The sequence below is a fragment of the Solea solea genome, chromosome 3 (genome assembly GCF_958295425.1).
Source record: "Solea solea chromosome 3, fSolSol10.1, whole genome shotgun sequence".
NCBI classification, from domain to species: domain Eukaryota; kingdom Metazoa; phylum Chordata; class Actinopteri; order Pleuronectiformes; family Soleidae; genus Solea; species Solea solea.
In genome coordinates, this window is record NC_081136.1 from 34520118 (window position 1) to 34533753 (window position 13636).

Below are 13636 nucleotides of genomic sequence, written 5' to 3' on the forward strand. Positions count from 1 at the left end.
ACAAGACCAACACGTGGAGATTGAGTTGTTTTCTTTATGTCCAGTTTAACTCCGTTTTGTTAATATTTTACAGCACTTTAATAAAAGATTTGTCTTACAAATTAGATTAAATAGAATATATATATATATATATATATATATATATATATATATAGTATAGCAATTATGTACTACACTATAGAAGTTTATCATGAATAATGAGGTGAACAAAATGAAATATAAAACACATCTTTATTTTAAGAGAACGTATGACAGCTATTTAAAAATAGCACAGGTCATCCTTTATACAAATAATGATCGAAACATGATAAACACTGTACACACACACACACACTAAGTGAAACCTGTGTGGACCAGTCCATAATTCATCAGTGAAAACTAACATGAACCAAACGCTTCAGTTTTAAAAGTCACTTTCTGACTGAACGGGCTCACAAAATGCTCTTTTTTTTTTAACTTTCATACAAAAAAGTTGTAAAATAAACAGAGTTAAATGTAACATTTTAAAAATATTATTAACCTGGTACAAACATAAAAGACTGGCACACTTTTAAAATGCCCACATTAAAATTCTTTTCCATCAAAACCAGGAAACAAACGTTTATGTCAAACATATAAAAGACACATCGACTACATGTATAAATATTAACATATTAACACAATATTTACACAACACAATCATCGGTTTTGAGGACGACGACGTCTCACTAAAGCAAAACTCTGTCCAAGACGTCCACGCTGACCAACGGCAGAGACGCCACTTCAAAAAACACCCTGAAGAATTTAAAAAAACGGTAATTATAGTATATTCATAATTATAATAATAATAATAATAATAAATGTGTTTAAAACAAAAATGACGTGATTTATGAGCCATGCTCAGTTTTCATCCGTGTTAAACACGTCAACACTCTTCCTACCTCGTCCAATCAGGAGACAGAACTCCACAAAAGAATTTTGACAGACAACAGTTTAACAGACACAAGATTAAGACAAGAGATTAACAGACACAAGATTAAGACAACAGATTAACAGACACAAGATTAAGACAACAGATTAACAGACACAAGACTAACACACACAAGATTGACAGACACAAGATTAAGACAACAGATTAACAGACACAAGATTAAGACAAGACTAACGGACACAGGATTAAGACAACAGATTAACAGACACAAGATTAAGACAACAGATTAACAGACACAAGATTAAGACAAGACTAACAGACACAAGATTGACAGACACAAGATTAAGAAAACAGATTGACACAAAATTGACGGACACAAGATTAACAGACAAGATTGACAAACACAAGATAAAGACAACAGATTGACAGACACAAGATTAACAGACACAAGATTAAGGCAACAGATTAACAGACACAAGATTAAGGCAACAGATTAACAGACACAAGATTAAGGCAACAGATTAACAGACACAAGATTGACAAGATTAACAGACACAAGATTGACAAGATTAACAGACACAAGATTAAGACAAAATTAACAGACACAAGATAAAGAGACACAACATGGACACAATCACATCCACCATATAATACATTTTTAAATGTGAAAGAAAAAGAAAGGTCAGTGAAAGGTTTAATGTTAAGTAAATGTATAGAAATCTTACTTGTGAGAGTATTTGTTCCTGACGGCTCTCAGCTTGTCGTCAGGAGGAGCCTCCATCATCTCGTACACTTTCCTGACCACTGGGACTAAATCTGAGGTCTGGTATCCAGAGTGAAACTGCAGGATCGGAGACTGAAGCCGCAAAGAAACAAAAACAACCACGTTTACCGTGTCCTCTTCCTCACGCTCTACGTTAACATGCTTCATCATGAAAATAAATTAAAAATGACAACAACGACGGCGACGTACCCATCCTCCCAGGTTTTTAGTGACCAGCGCCATCAGCAGGCAGGACGACGCCAGCAAAGAGCCTCGCTCTGCAACCAGGTTCATGTCCATCAGACTCATCTCACAGAAGAACCGGGCCAGAGTCAGAGTGTCCATGCCCGCGTTCACACACTGCAGAGAACACACACACAACACACGCTGAAGACACAACAAATAACAGTTCCGCTTCAGAAAATCAGCTCTGAACTGGCTTCTTGTCAGCTGACAGTTAGCCCCTCCCCCTCTCACACCACGCCAAAGAAACATAAACAAACTTTTTCTTTGTCGTTTTCAAAAAGTTCCCCCGTAAAAAAAAACAACCACGCTGTCGTTTCAGGAAGTAGTAGTACATACGACAGGCCTGTGGGTGGCACTGTGACGTTACACCAAAAACATTACAGATAACGTAAACAGAAGAATATTGTCCGTTTGTTTACGTTCAAGTGTGAATATTTAGAGTAAAATAGCGACAAATCTACAAACTTTCAGTCATAAACACTCACCTTAGCGTAGCGCCGTAGGAAGCGATATGGAATGGGAATGTTTATGTCAAAAGACAGCGCCTGCAGGATGCTGGCCTCCATGGAGATAAGCTCCTCCCTCTTGTACGCGTCGTCGCAAATGTACAGGAAGTCGTCGAGACACGGCGGACTGCGCTCCTGCAACAATGTTTCAAACAAGCATGAATGAAAAGGAGGAAGTCGTCATAACGATCCTTCAAAATAAAATAAATACTGAAAAAGTGACGACTCAACAACAAGACGAACCTCAAACTTGGAGGCGATGAGCATGGCCGTGGAGCCCACGAGCTGCAGCATCTCTCTGTGGACGGGCGTGTGCGACAGGAAGTGGTCGGTCATCTTCACGGCCAGGTAGAGCGTCTCGTGGTACAGCTCAAAGTTCTCCTGCACAAACACACAAAACACAGTCAATCACCTGTACTTTTACTAACCAGTCAGTGAGAGTCACCTGTACTTTTACTAACCAGTCAGTGAGAGTCACCTGTACTTTTACTAACCAGTCAGTGAGTCACCTGTACTTTTACTAACCAGTCAATGAGTCGCCTGTACTTTTACTAACCAGTCAGTGAGTCACCTGTACTTTTACTAACCAGTCAGTGAGTCACCTGTACTTTTACTAACCAGTCAGTGAGTCACCTGTACTTTTACTAACCAGTCAATGAGTCACCTGTACTTTTACTAACCAGTCAGTGAGTCACCTGTACTTTTACTAACCAGTCAATGAGTCACCTGTACTTTTACTAACCAGTCAGTGAGTCGCCTGTACTTTTACTAACCAGTTGATGAGTCACCTGTACTTTTACTAACCAGTTGATGAGTCACCTGTACTTTTACTAACCAGTCAGTGAGTCACCTGTTCTTTTACTAACCAGCTGATGAGTCGCCTGTACTTTTACTAACCAGTCAGTAAGTCAACTGTACTTTTATTAACCAGTCAATGAGTAACCTGTACTTTTATTAACCAGTCAATGAGTAACCTGTACTTTTACTAACCAGTCAGTAAGAGTCACCTGTACTTTTACTTACCAGTTGAGCGTCACTGACTCACCTGTACTTTTACTAACCAGTCGATGAGTCACCTGTTCTTTTACTAACCAGTTGATGAGTCACCTGTACTTTTACTAACCAGTTGATGAGTCACCTGTACTTTTACTAACCAGTTGAGTCACCTGCTCTTTTACTTTCCAGTCAGTGAGTCACCTGTTCTTTTACTAACCAGTTGATGAGCATCACTGACTCACCTGTACTTTTACTAACCAGTCAGTGAGTCGCCTGTACTTTTATTAACCAGTCAATGAGTAACCTGTACTTTTACTAACCAGTCAGTGAGTCACCTGTACTTTTATTAACCAGTCAATGAGTAACCTGTACTTTTACCAACCAGTCAGTGAGAGTCACCTGTACTTTTACTAACCAGTTGATGAGCGTCACTGACTCACCTGTACTTTTACTAACCAGTCGATGAGTCACCTGTTCTTTTACTAACCAGTTGACTCACCTGTACTTTTACTAACCAGGTGATGAGTCACCTGTACTTTTACTAACCAGGTGATGAGTCACCTGTACTTTTACTAACCAGGTGACGAGTCACATGCTCTTTTACTAACCAGTCAGTGAGTCACCTGTTCTTTTACTAACCAGTTGATGAGCGTGACTGACTCACTTCTTTTAATAACCAGTCGATGAGTCACCTGTACTTTTACTAACCAGGTGACGAGTCACATGCTCTTTTACTAACCAGTCAGTGAGTCACCTGTTCTTTTACTAACCAGTTGATGAGCGTGACTGACTCACCTGTACTTCCACTAACCAGTCGATGAGTATGGCTCTCATCTCAGGGTTGAGGGTGGGTTGCTTACACATGTAGTTGGACAGAACAAACTTCTCCTGCGGACGATAAACAGAGTTGAGATGAAAACGAGTTGTTTCACTAAATCTAAAATTTAACCTATAATCAGATTATCATAAATGCTTAGGGGGGAGGAGCTACTTCAATTTCAATAAAAGTGACACAAAGGCGTTGGTTAGACTCACTTCTCTCTGTTTCAGGTAGTCAAAGATGTCCTTGGCGTACTCGGGACACATGTAACTGTCCTCAGAGTTTTCAGAGTCGATGTCAAACTCTGCTGGGATCTAAAATAGAGAAAAAGGATTTATTGGGATTCGTCCACATCAGAAGCGTCACCGACTACCAGGTTCCGCTTACCTCTTGTCTCTTGAGGTGTGCTGGCACTTCACAGACAGCAGGGGGCGCCGCAGCCACCAGCTCTTCTACTGGGGCTGCTCCATCCCCCTGCGGCTCTTCCTCACAGAGTTTGTGCTCTTCATCGCTCCCCTCCTTGTCCGCAGTGGTTCCCTCCGAGCTCACAGACAGAGACCTGTCGATGGAGACGAGGAGATTGAGTCAGACTTAAGAAAGAGACGTGGATTAAAGATTTTAAAAAAGAAAAACGGGTCGTTACTTTTTCACGTTGGATTGTTTCTTCACAGTTGAGCTGGTTTTCTTTGAAGCTTCTTTTCTCCTCCCTGGGAGGCTGATCTGAACTTTATGAGCCTGTGAACAAAGCTCAGCGTTATCATCGCGACAAACGCACACCGAGTTAAATTAAATAAAAGTAAAGCTCTATTTAACGACATTTAACGGCACTAAATCATGTCTGGCTACAAGAAGGTGTTTGGTTCTTAAACTGAGCTCAAAGATTTAAGTCGCACGTCAGATCTGATCTGAAGAATAAGAATAAACACCCAGGTGACAAACGTTCACACCACAGTGCAGAACTACAGTGAGCCCACTTACACCAGAAGAACCACAGCAGAACCCCCGGAAGGATCCATCACTCACCCGTCAGTGCACGCACACTTTAGGGATGTCACGAGAAATCACGACGACAAAAAGTCGGCTCTTCCACGGCAAACGTCGGCCCAACAAAGTCGAGTTTCTTCCAGAACGAGATCGGCCGAACGTTTGAAATGAAATCACGTGGAGGTAGTGACAGTAAAAACACCCACATGTGATCCAGCTGTGACAAAAACTTAACGTGGATCAGGGTCTTTGAGTCCAAATATCACGGGTTTTTCCACATTCAAATATAAACTTCAGGTTCTGAAGACGAGACAAAGGTTAAATTAACCTTTTTTTAGTGTTTAATTCATTTCCTTGTTGAACTTTTCATTTGAAATTGGTTGATGAGAGCAGTAGTCAGAAGTCTGGATTTATTTCACACTTAAAAACAATGAAGACACAGGAGGAGGAGGAGGAGGAGGAGGAGGTGGTGAACGGAAGCATCAGAGAATCTGCTTAAGAAACATTAACCGGTTGAAGCTAATGCTCCGTCAACCACTGTCACCACCCGGTCTGTGAAAGCACACGAATAAAACTAACGTTGACCTCGTGGCAGCACTGGGCGACTTTGGTATTAAGCGGTAAAGCAGCCATCACTACCTCGTCTGCTCAACTCCCATTTCATTTGACCGTGTTGTTGAGATTAACATCAAGAATTGTGAAACTTCCATTTTTCTGGTGTCAGAATTCACGATGACATCCCTAACACACACACACACACACACACTCGTTATTCGTTAGCATCTTTAAAACTGTTAATCTTTTTGGTTAGTGGTGGGCAGTTAGTTACCAGTTACACCGGGAACGTGACGCGGATAATCCGTTTCCCACCAGTGACGGAAAAAAGGTGCATAAGTGCAGTAAAACACTTACTGTCCTGACGTCGCCGTCACTGTTGGACGGACATTCTGACAAACACAGAGCGACGGCCTGTCGTCGAGAGAGGACGAGCAGGTGGAGGCAAACACAGGTGAGTCACACTGACCACAGTCACACTTTCCCGCCACAATATCTACATTTTGATTGTGGGTCTTATATATGCGACACACGGGTCTGCAGCTAAATCACTTCTATAAATATTCTCCTTATTTTTGGCTCAAAATCTCATCACAATGTTTTTCCATGTACATGTTTTTCTCCAGAATGACGAGATTGGTGAAAAATTGCCAAAACACTGGACGACTGGAGATTGACGCCTTCATTCTAGAGCCAATAACACGTCAGCAAAACAACTGCCTATCATCACACAACACACTTTTGTTACCGACATGAAATATAAACCGAGCATCACAGATTAAATTTAAGCCAACAATCCACGGACTGAACACATGGTGTATTTAGACATGTTCACCTTCACACACCTACAGCTCAATGAAACGTTTCATCGTTGATCATGAGACTGTTCACTCTCCCAAACACACAACTGCGAAAACTGTCACTATATAATCAAAAGGTATGTCTATGTATGCATGTATGTATATGTATATATATATATATATATATATATATATATATATATATATATGTATATATGTATATATATATATATATATATATATATATATATATATATGACTCAACTCTCAGAATCAAACATCTACCTTTAAATATCCAACATTAATTATAATAATTATGGATAGAGACCCATAAGAAAGCCTATAAAACAGAGGACTTACATTAGTGATGTCGATGAAAGCGGTCCTTTTCTTAGGAGCTCCTTTAGGAGGAGAGGACGATCTTTTCACCTGTGGACCTTCCTCCTGCAACACACACACACACACACATTACAGCCATGTCCTCACACTGCACATGTCCATCTATTAAAAAAAAAATACAAATAAAAAAAGAAATGTGCAGAAAATATTACATTTATAACATTTATTTTCATAGTTATTTGCAGACCTAATGTTAATAAAGACATTTTTACTGAACTGCTGCACAGATTTAGTGATGATTAATCAATTAAACTATAATTGATAACTGATTTATTTTTTTATGACATGATTAAAACAATCTCTGATTTTCCAGATCACTTATATGTAAATAAGTATTTCAATATCAGTTGAAACTGAATCATTTCATCATTTCAAGGTTTTCTGATAGACATTTAATTAAGGCTGAAACAATTATCGATTACTAATTTAACGTAAACTACTTTGATAATCGATTAATCGGTTTTTCTTCATTATGGAGACAAGCTTTCTGATTTTTCAGCTTCTTAAATCTGATTTTTTTCTGTAACAAAAACAATCTGAATCATTTTGGTTTGTGGACAAAACAAAGACATTTGAGGACATCGTCATTCTGAAGTTTAAAAAATGCTAATCAACATTCTGTCATTTCATTTTCTCGACCAAACAACTACTAGATTAATCGAGAGAATAACCGACAGATTATTCTTTAACAATAATCTTTAGCTGCAGCAAGTAAATAACCGATCAATCGAGAAAACAATTATCATGATAACCTGGGATGGCCGGATGGAACCAGCGCCCTCCTGTGGCTGGACTGTATGTTGCAGCTGAACAGTATTTTCAAGCCAAATATTAATGATTTTCTCGATTAATGCTTATTGCGATTATTTATCGTGACGAACACATGCACGTGTTTCCTGCACAGCTATTTAAATAAATGAATTGATCACATTTTAAGCGTTTAGTTGCTCCTTTCTTCTCGCTAACGTAAGAGTGGCGAACACGCGTGTGTTTGTGTTGTTTCACCTTGTTTTCCGTGGAGTTGAGTTTAGGAATCCTGCTTCCTGTCGTCGCCTTTCTCCTCGTTGTTAAAGGCATCGTTTTCTGTTTCGAGCAAAGAAACACACACAAAATGGCGGACAGCGTTTAAAACACACACAAACATTTCAAATAAAGGCAGACGTAAGCGCACGTGAGTCCGTTACATGTTCGAAAACACAACGTTTTCCCACTCACCTTTAATTCACGCGTGGGCTCGTTTGAAGTAGTTCGTGTTTTTCATGAAAGAAAACCCGGTTTTTTTTTTTTTAAGTCGAGACGTTTCACAAACTGAGGCTCAAACAACAGTGACTCGGCTGCGAATCCAAATCTGCTGCCCTCTCTTCTCATTGGCTGGAGTTTGATCCGCGCGGGCCAATCACAGAGCCGCTCGCAATGCCGGATGTTTTGAAAGGAGCGTTGGTTTCTCTGACCAGCTCCGCCCAGTTCGTCGGTGGCGTTGAAAAACGAACATGACGACGAGTTAAAAGGTGAAATTAAATGTTAAATGTTTTTGTTGATCTTCATACTTATTAAAACACCTTATGAACACATATTAGATCATTTTATATCATTTGTTATCGCTGATTATATGATAAATGAACAAAACATGCTTCTTCATGCGTATCAGACAGAAATGACATACACACACACTGTGACATACACATTGTGACACACACACACACACACACACACACACAGGAAGTGAGAGGAGTTTAAGTATCAAAGTGTTTCCGTATAAACTCATGAACTCATTTTCAGTTCAGACTAAAGAACAAACATCAGTCACTTTCAAACTGGTAAGTTTTAAACGTCATTCCTCATATTTTCTATTTTATTGCATATTTATGTAACTTTTGCCTGAAATCTTGTCAGATAATTCATATATATATATATATATATATACAGTATATATATATATATATATATGTAGTTATCAGAGGTTCATATGTACATTTAATATAATAATGTACTCCCATAGCTACACTTGAAACATGAAAACATGAAATAGAAAATGAAAACATAAACGTTTGGATTCACCATCACGGCTCGTTTCACAAATGTTAAACTGAAAAGTGGATTTGATTTCATTTCATACGTCATCATTATTGAAATATCACATGTTGATGTTTATTGGGATTTAACTGCAGTTATTTTAACTCTAATGTGATTTATGAATGAGGAGCATTCATCGCTCTGTGTGTGTGTGTGTGTGTGTGTGTGTGTGTGTGTGTTTTATTAACTACAATAAAACTGTGGGTCAAATATTTTCAAATAAAACAAAAGACAGACAAATACGTTTCTTTCCAAGCGTTCGATTATAATATTAATACCAGCAGGAAATCGTTGACTTTGTTGATGTAATCCCACAGATCGTGGATTAATGCCATGTTGTCATTTTTCCCTGACATCAATCATCCAGTGTTTTCGAAAACACGTGACAGGATTCCTCAAGACGATGTTTGGTAAACTGAAACAGCCGCCGCAGAATAATCCGACACAGTCTGAACTCGTGTGACTTTCTGTCTTAATTCACATTAATAGCAGTTTTCATGGTTTCATGGACGTGGAAATAAACTTCAAACGTCCAGTTTTCCTGCCCACGGTTGAAGTGAAGTGGACGCAGACGTCTGACTTCATGAATAATACATTTCAATTTCATATTTGCTTCACTTTCCTCGACACGAGCTTCTGCACAGGGAAACAACACGTGCTATACAGGCAAGTGGCCATGTGAGGGCGCCACTTTCTGTCCCTGTGGATTCAGAAATGTGGACTCCTTACATTTGTTGTTTTTGTTTGAATTCTTTGAAAAAGGAGACAATATGAACGTATGTTTTCTGTGTCTGATGTTGACAGTTATGTCGAATGTTTGCCGAGCGACGTGGACTTCCTGTTTGACAGCTCATGTGGTGACACTCTGTGGTCACATGTTTCCATCTGAAGCTGCAGAGAAGATGTTCTGCTGTTGATGTTCAGTCACTTTTTGTCTTTCATGTCTTATTGAGATCGTTGTTCTCACCCTCACAGGATCGGACGCGTGAAATGAGCGCACGTTGGAGGGAGAACGAGGCGGATCTGGAAAACCTCGGCGGGAGAGAAGCCCCGGACACTGAAGCTCTGGAGATGTTTGCCCAGAAAAGAGCTGAGGACATAATCCAGTCCTTCATGGAAGCAGTAGAACCTGAGATGTCCGGCTGTAATGAAGAGCAGGAGAAGTTTGCAGAGGAGCTGGTGTCAGCGGTGATGGCGGTCGCTCTGAGGGAAGTGTGCGTTGACGGTTTCCAGTGTTTAAGAACCGCTGAAGAAAAACTGGATGAAGTTCAGGCCGAGAAACTGGACGGATCTGGGAGAGGAGGAGGTTTTGTGAACATGGACATGGGAACAGATACGGTTCTGCAGACCTCCAGTGACCTTCGGCTCTACCGCTCAGGTCTGCCCGTCATGTGGTCGCTCGACTACCCCGACGCCCCGCCCACCACGCCACTCCTCCCCGAGCTCCAGAGGAGCAGACGCAGCTTCGCCAGGCAGCTGAAAGGAGGCCTAGCAAAGGTGTTCCTGCCCTCACCTCCTCCGACGACCCCAAAGGAGGACAAGGACGTGGTCGTCAACCCGCGGCTGGCGTTAATGGAACATCTGATCCACTCACTGTCCGCGGGGGATTTGACGAGAGATTGTCTTGACGCAGGAGCCAAGATGGAGGTGTTTGCCGAGGCTCTCTCCTCTGACATCATTGACTGGGTGTCAAGAGGCGGAGAGAAGATAGAAGATGACCACGATCTTCATCTTCTGGCCCAGCGACTGGCTGAAACCATCATCTCCTCCTCCATCCATGAAGCTGAAATGATCAGGATTTAATGTGTGGAATTAACGTGATAAATGACCTTTGAACTGAGCGATGGAGGCAGCAGCAGACTGTAGGTTCCTCACATGTCCTATAGATGGCAGCACAAGAGCAATGTTCCCGGGTATTTCCAGGCTGAACTATTGTAAGTGAAGGCTCTGATTGGGAAAGTTTTGTTTTTCTTCAGTCTTTTTTGTTTAAGGTGAAAGTAAAAACAGAGCTGTTATCATTTGAATTCACTCACTCACTCACTCACTCACTCACTGTGATGTCAGTCTGCATGAAATATAAATGGCATTTATTTAAATCATGGATTTACTCGATAAATGAAACCAAAAGTCACTTAAAGAAAAGCTTTGAAAGCACTTTCATTGTTCATGTGAGTCATCGTTGTGTCATTCACTTATTCACACACACACACACACACAGAGCGATGTTTACTTTCTAATGTTTGTGCATTAAAAACATGCGGCGTGTGCTTTTGTGTCTGAGCCACAGATGGAGCGAGTTTGACAGGAGACAAAGTCAGTGTGGACGTGTCAACATAAACTATGCAGGGCGGCTCCGTTCCATTTAGAATCAGGGCTTAGGTTTCGTGTTTAGATTTCAGATTTAGTCACGAATGTTGAGGGAACCGAGCAGATGGATTATTACAGAGAGAGGCATAAACATTCATGAACTCATCTTTTCCTCTCTGTCACTGCTGCCTCCATCACTAAGTTCAAATGTATGGAAGCCCAAAAAAAATTATGAGATAAAAAGTCATAATTCTGAGATAAAAAGTCATAATTCTGAGATAAAAAGTCATAATTCTGAGATTTAAAAAAGTCATAATTATGAGATTAAAAAAAGTCATAATTATGAGATAAAAAGTCATAATTATGAGATAAAAAGTCATAATTATGAGATCTGACAGTGAGATAAAGACGTGAACATGTGACGTAGATTTTATGAAGGTGAGTCTTTTGTTAAGTGACTAATAGTTCATATAGAAATATTCAGTCCAGATCATCTTTGAACTCTGTCCATCGCTAAATTCTTCTGGTGAAGATGCCTGTGGATGGTAAGGCCTTGGTTTTTGGCAGGTTTCCCGCTCTCTGTAAACTCACAGCTGTAATCCACCTTTACTCGTCTTTAATCTGACAGACGGTGAGGTGCAGAGCCAGGATCACACATGTGGACGAGAACACACGTCCACACGGCGGTCCCGTGTTTGGAAAGCACTACATTTGTCGTACGATCAGACACTTGATGAAATCTGCCGTGTTAGTGTGGACGCAGATCACCTGTCGCGTTAGTGTGGACGCAGATCACCTGCCGTGTTAGTGTGGACGCAGATCACCTGCCGTGTTAGTGTGGATGCAGATCAACTGTCGCGTTAGTGTGGACGCAGATCACCTGCCGCGTTAGTGTGGACGCAGATCACGCGCCGCGTTAGTGTGGACGCAGATCACCTGCCGCGTTAGTGTGGACGCAGATCACCTGTCGCGTTAGTGTGGACGCAGATCACCTGCCGCGTTAGTGTGGACGCAGATCACCTGTCGCGTTAGTGTGGACGCAGATCACCTGCCGCGTTAGTGTGGACGCAGATCACCTGCCGCGTTAGTGTGGACGCAGATCACCTGCCGCGTTAGTGTGGACGCAGATCACGCGCCGCGTTAGTGTGGACGCAGATCACCTGCCGCGTTAGTGTGGACGCAGATCACCTGTCGCGTTAGTGTGGACGCAGATCACCTGCCGCGTTAGTGTGGACGCAGATCACCTGTCGCGTTAGTGTGGACGCAGATCACCTGCCGCGTTAGTGTGGACGCAGATCACGCGCCGCGTTAGTGTGGACGCAGATCACCTGCCGCGTTAGTGTGGACGCAGATCATCTGCCGGGTTAGTGTGGACGCAGATCATCTGCCGCGTTAGTGTGGACGCAGATCACCTGCCGCGTTAGTGTGGACGCAGATCACACGCCGCGTTAGTGTGGACGCAGATCACCTGCCGCGTTAGTGTGGACGCAGATCATCCGCCCCGTTAGTGTGGACGCAGATCACGCGCCGCGTTAGTGTGGACGCAGATCATCCACCGCGTTAGTGTGGACGCAGATCCCCGCTGACACGGTGCCGAAACATTTACAGTGAAAACGTGACTGGACCAAACTCCTGTGAGCAGCTTCCACTTCTGAACATGAACAGAAAAGAAGCAGCAGCTGTGGATTTTTCCTGAAAGATCAGACATTTGTCTCGGGAGTGACAGCGATCCATCTTCAGGTGTGGTGTCGAACAATGTTCCAGGACTGCTGAGCAGCGATCAGTCAGTTTTATGGAGCAACGTTGGCGCCCGACTCTGAGAACATAAATCTGCACAGACAGCGAAGAGAGCCCAGTTGTTTTTTTTGTTTCTCTACCAAGGAAACGCAACATAAAGACAAAATGTAGTTATTCATCAACCAAATATGGAGCCGAACATTTGATTCAATTAAACCTGTGTCTGACGGAGCCTGGGTTTCCGCTCTGTCTCAGCACGCTCCTTCTGATTTTGACATAACGTCGTCATCATAATCCACTTTTCTGCTCTTTGTTTCGGGGGAAAGTTAAAGACATATTTTCTTGGTCTGAACATGTCCCGACTGGAATTCACTGAAACCACTCTGAATCCAAACTGACCGCAGGCTTTGTTTGTCTCCAGAGAGACGGACGTCACATGGAGTAGGACTTCAACACAGCCAAACCCGTCCTCCAGCTCTGGAGAACGTTTTCTGTGGTGAATTTCAAACAGATGCTGAAGACTTTGGACTCAAGCTGGAA

General features: G+C 41.8%; 2 protein-coding genes across 4 annotated transcripts; one reads left to right on the top strand and one right to left on the bottom strand.

Annotated features, from left to right (window-relative positions):
- Window positions 1-212: 212 nt before the first annotated feature.
- Window positions 213-8355, bottom strand: ccnb3 (cyclin B3). Of its 2 annotated transcripts, XM_058626170.1 has the most exons (13): window positions 8195-8355; window positions 7985-8062; window positions 6941-7024; window positions 6138-6194; window positions 4885-4976; window positions 4629-4800; window positions 4457-4555; window positions 4217-4309; window positions 2669-2806; window positions 2405-2560; window positions 1884-2033; window positions 1636-1766; window positions 213-774 (listed from the first exon to the last, which is right to left on the bottom strand). In XM_058626170.1, exons 2-13 carry the CDS (start codon window positions 8054-8056, stop codon window positions 708-710), a joined length of 1311 nt encoding a protein of 436 aa, XP_058482153.1. In that variant the 5' UTR covers window positions 8057-8062; window positions 8195-8355; the 3' UTR covers window positions 213-707. The 2 variants fall into 2 exon arrangements, with proteins under 2 accessions (XP_058482153.1, XP_058482155.1); XM_058626172.1 differs by lacking the exon at window positions 6138-6194.
- Window positions 8356-8431: 76 nt separating this feature from the next.
- On the top strand, window positions 8432-11100 carry si:dkey-171c9.3 (uncharacterized). Of its 2 annotated transcripts, none has more exons than XM_058626174.1 (2): window positions 8432-8487; window positions 10028-11100. In XM_058626174.1, exon 2 carries the CDS (start codon window positions 10043-10045, stop codon window positions 10853-10855), a length of 813 nt encoding a protein of 270 aa, XP_058482157.1. In that variant the 5' UTR covers window positions 8432-8487; window positions 10028-10042; the 3' UTR covers window positions 10856-11100. The 2 variants fall into 2 exon arrangements, with proteins under 2 accessions (XP_058482157.1, XP_058482156.1); XM_058626173.1 differs by lacking the exon at window positions 8432-8487 and adding an exon at window positions 8562-8796.
- Window positions 11101-13636: the final 2536 nt, after the last annotated feature.

What these genes read in the sequence shown, in the direction of transcription:
- ccnb3 (XM_058626170.1), bottom strand. Translation starts at nt 8,056, where the DNA reads ATGCCTTTAACAACGAGGAGAAAGGCGACGACAGGAAGCAGGATTCCT. An exon ending in TCCTACGGCGCTACGCTAAG is followed by an intron (nt 2,034 to 2,404) that starts GTGAGTGTTTAT and finishes TGTTCTCTGCAG; the next exon opens with TGTGTGAACGCGGGCATGGA. An exon ending in AGGAACAAATACTCTCACAA is followed by an intron (nt 775 to 1,635) that starts GTAAGATTTCTA and finishes TAAATTCTTCAG; the next exon opens with GGTGTTTTTTGAAGTGGCGT.
- si:dkey-171c9.3 (XM_058626173.1), top strand. Translation starts at nt 8,743, where the DNA reads ATGAACTCATTTTCAGTTCAGACTAAAGAACAAACATCAGTCACTTTC. An exon ending in CATCAGTCACTTTCAAACTG is followed by an intron (nt 8,797 to 10,027) that starts GTAAGTTTTAAA and finishes TCACCCTCACAG; the next exon opens with GATCGGACGCGTGAAATGAG.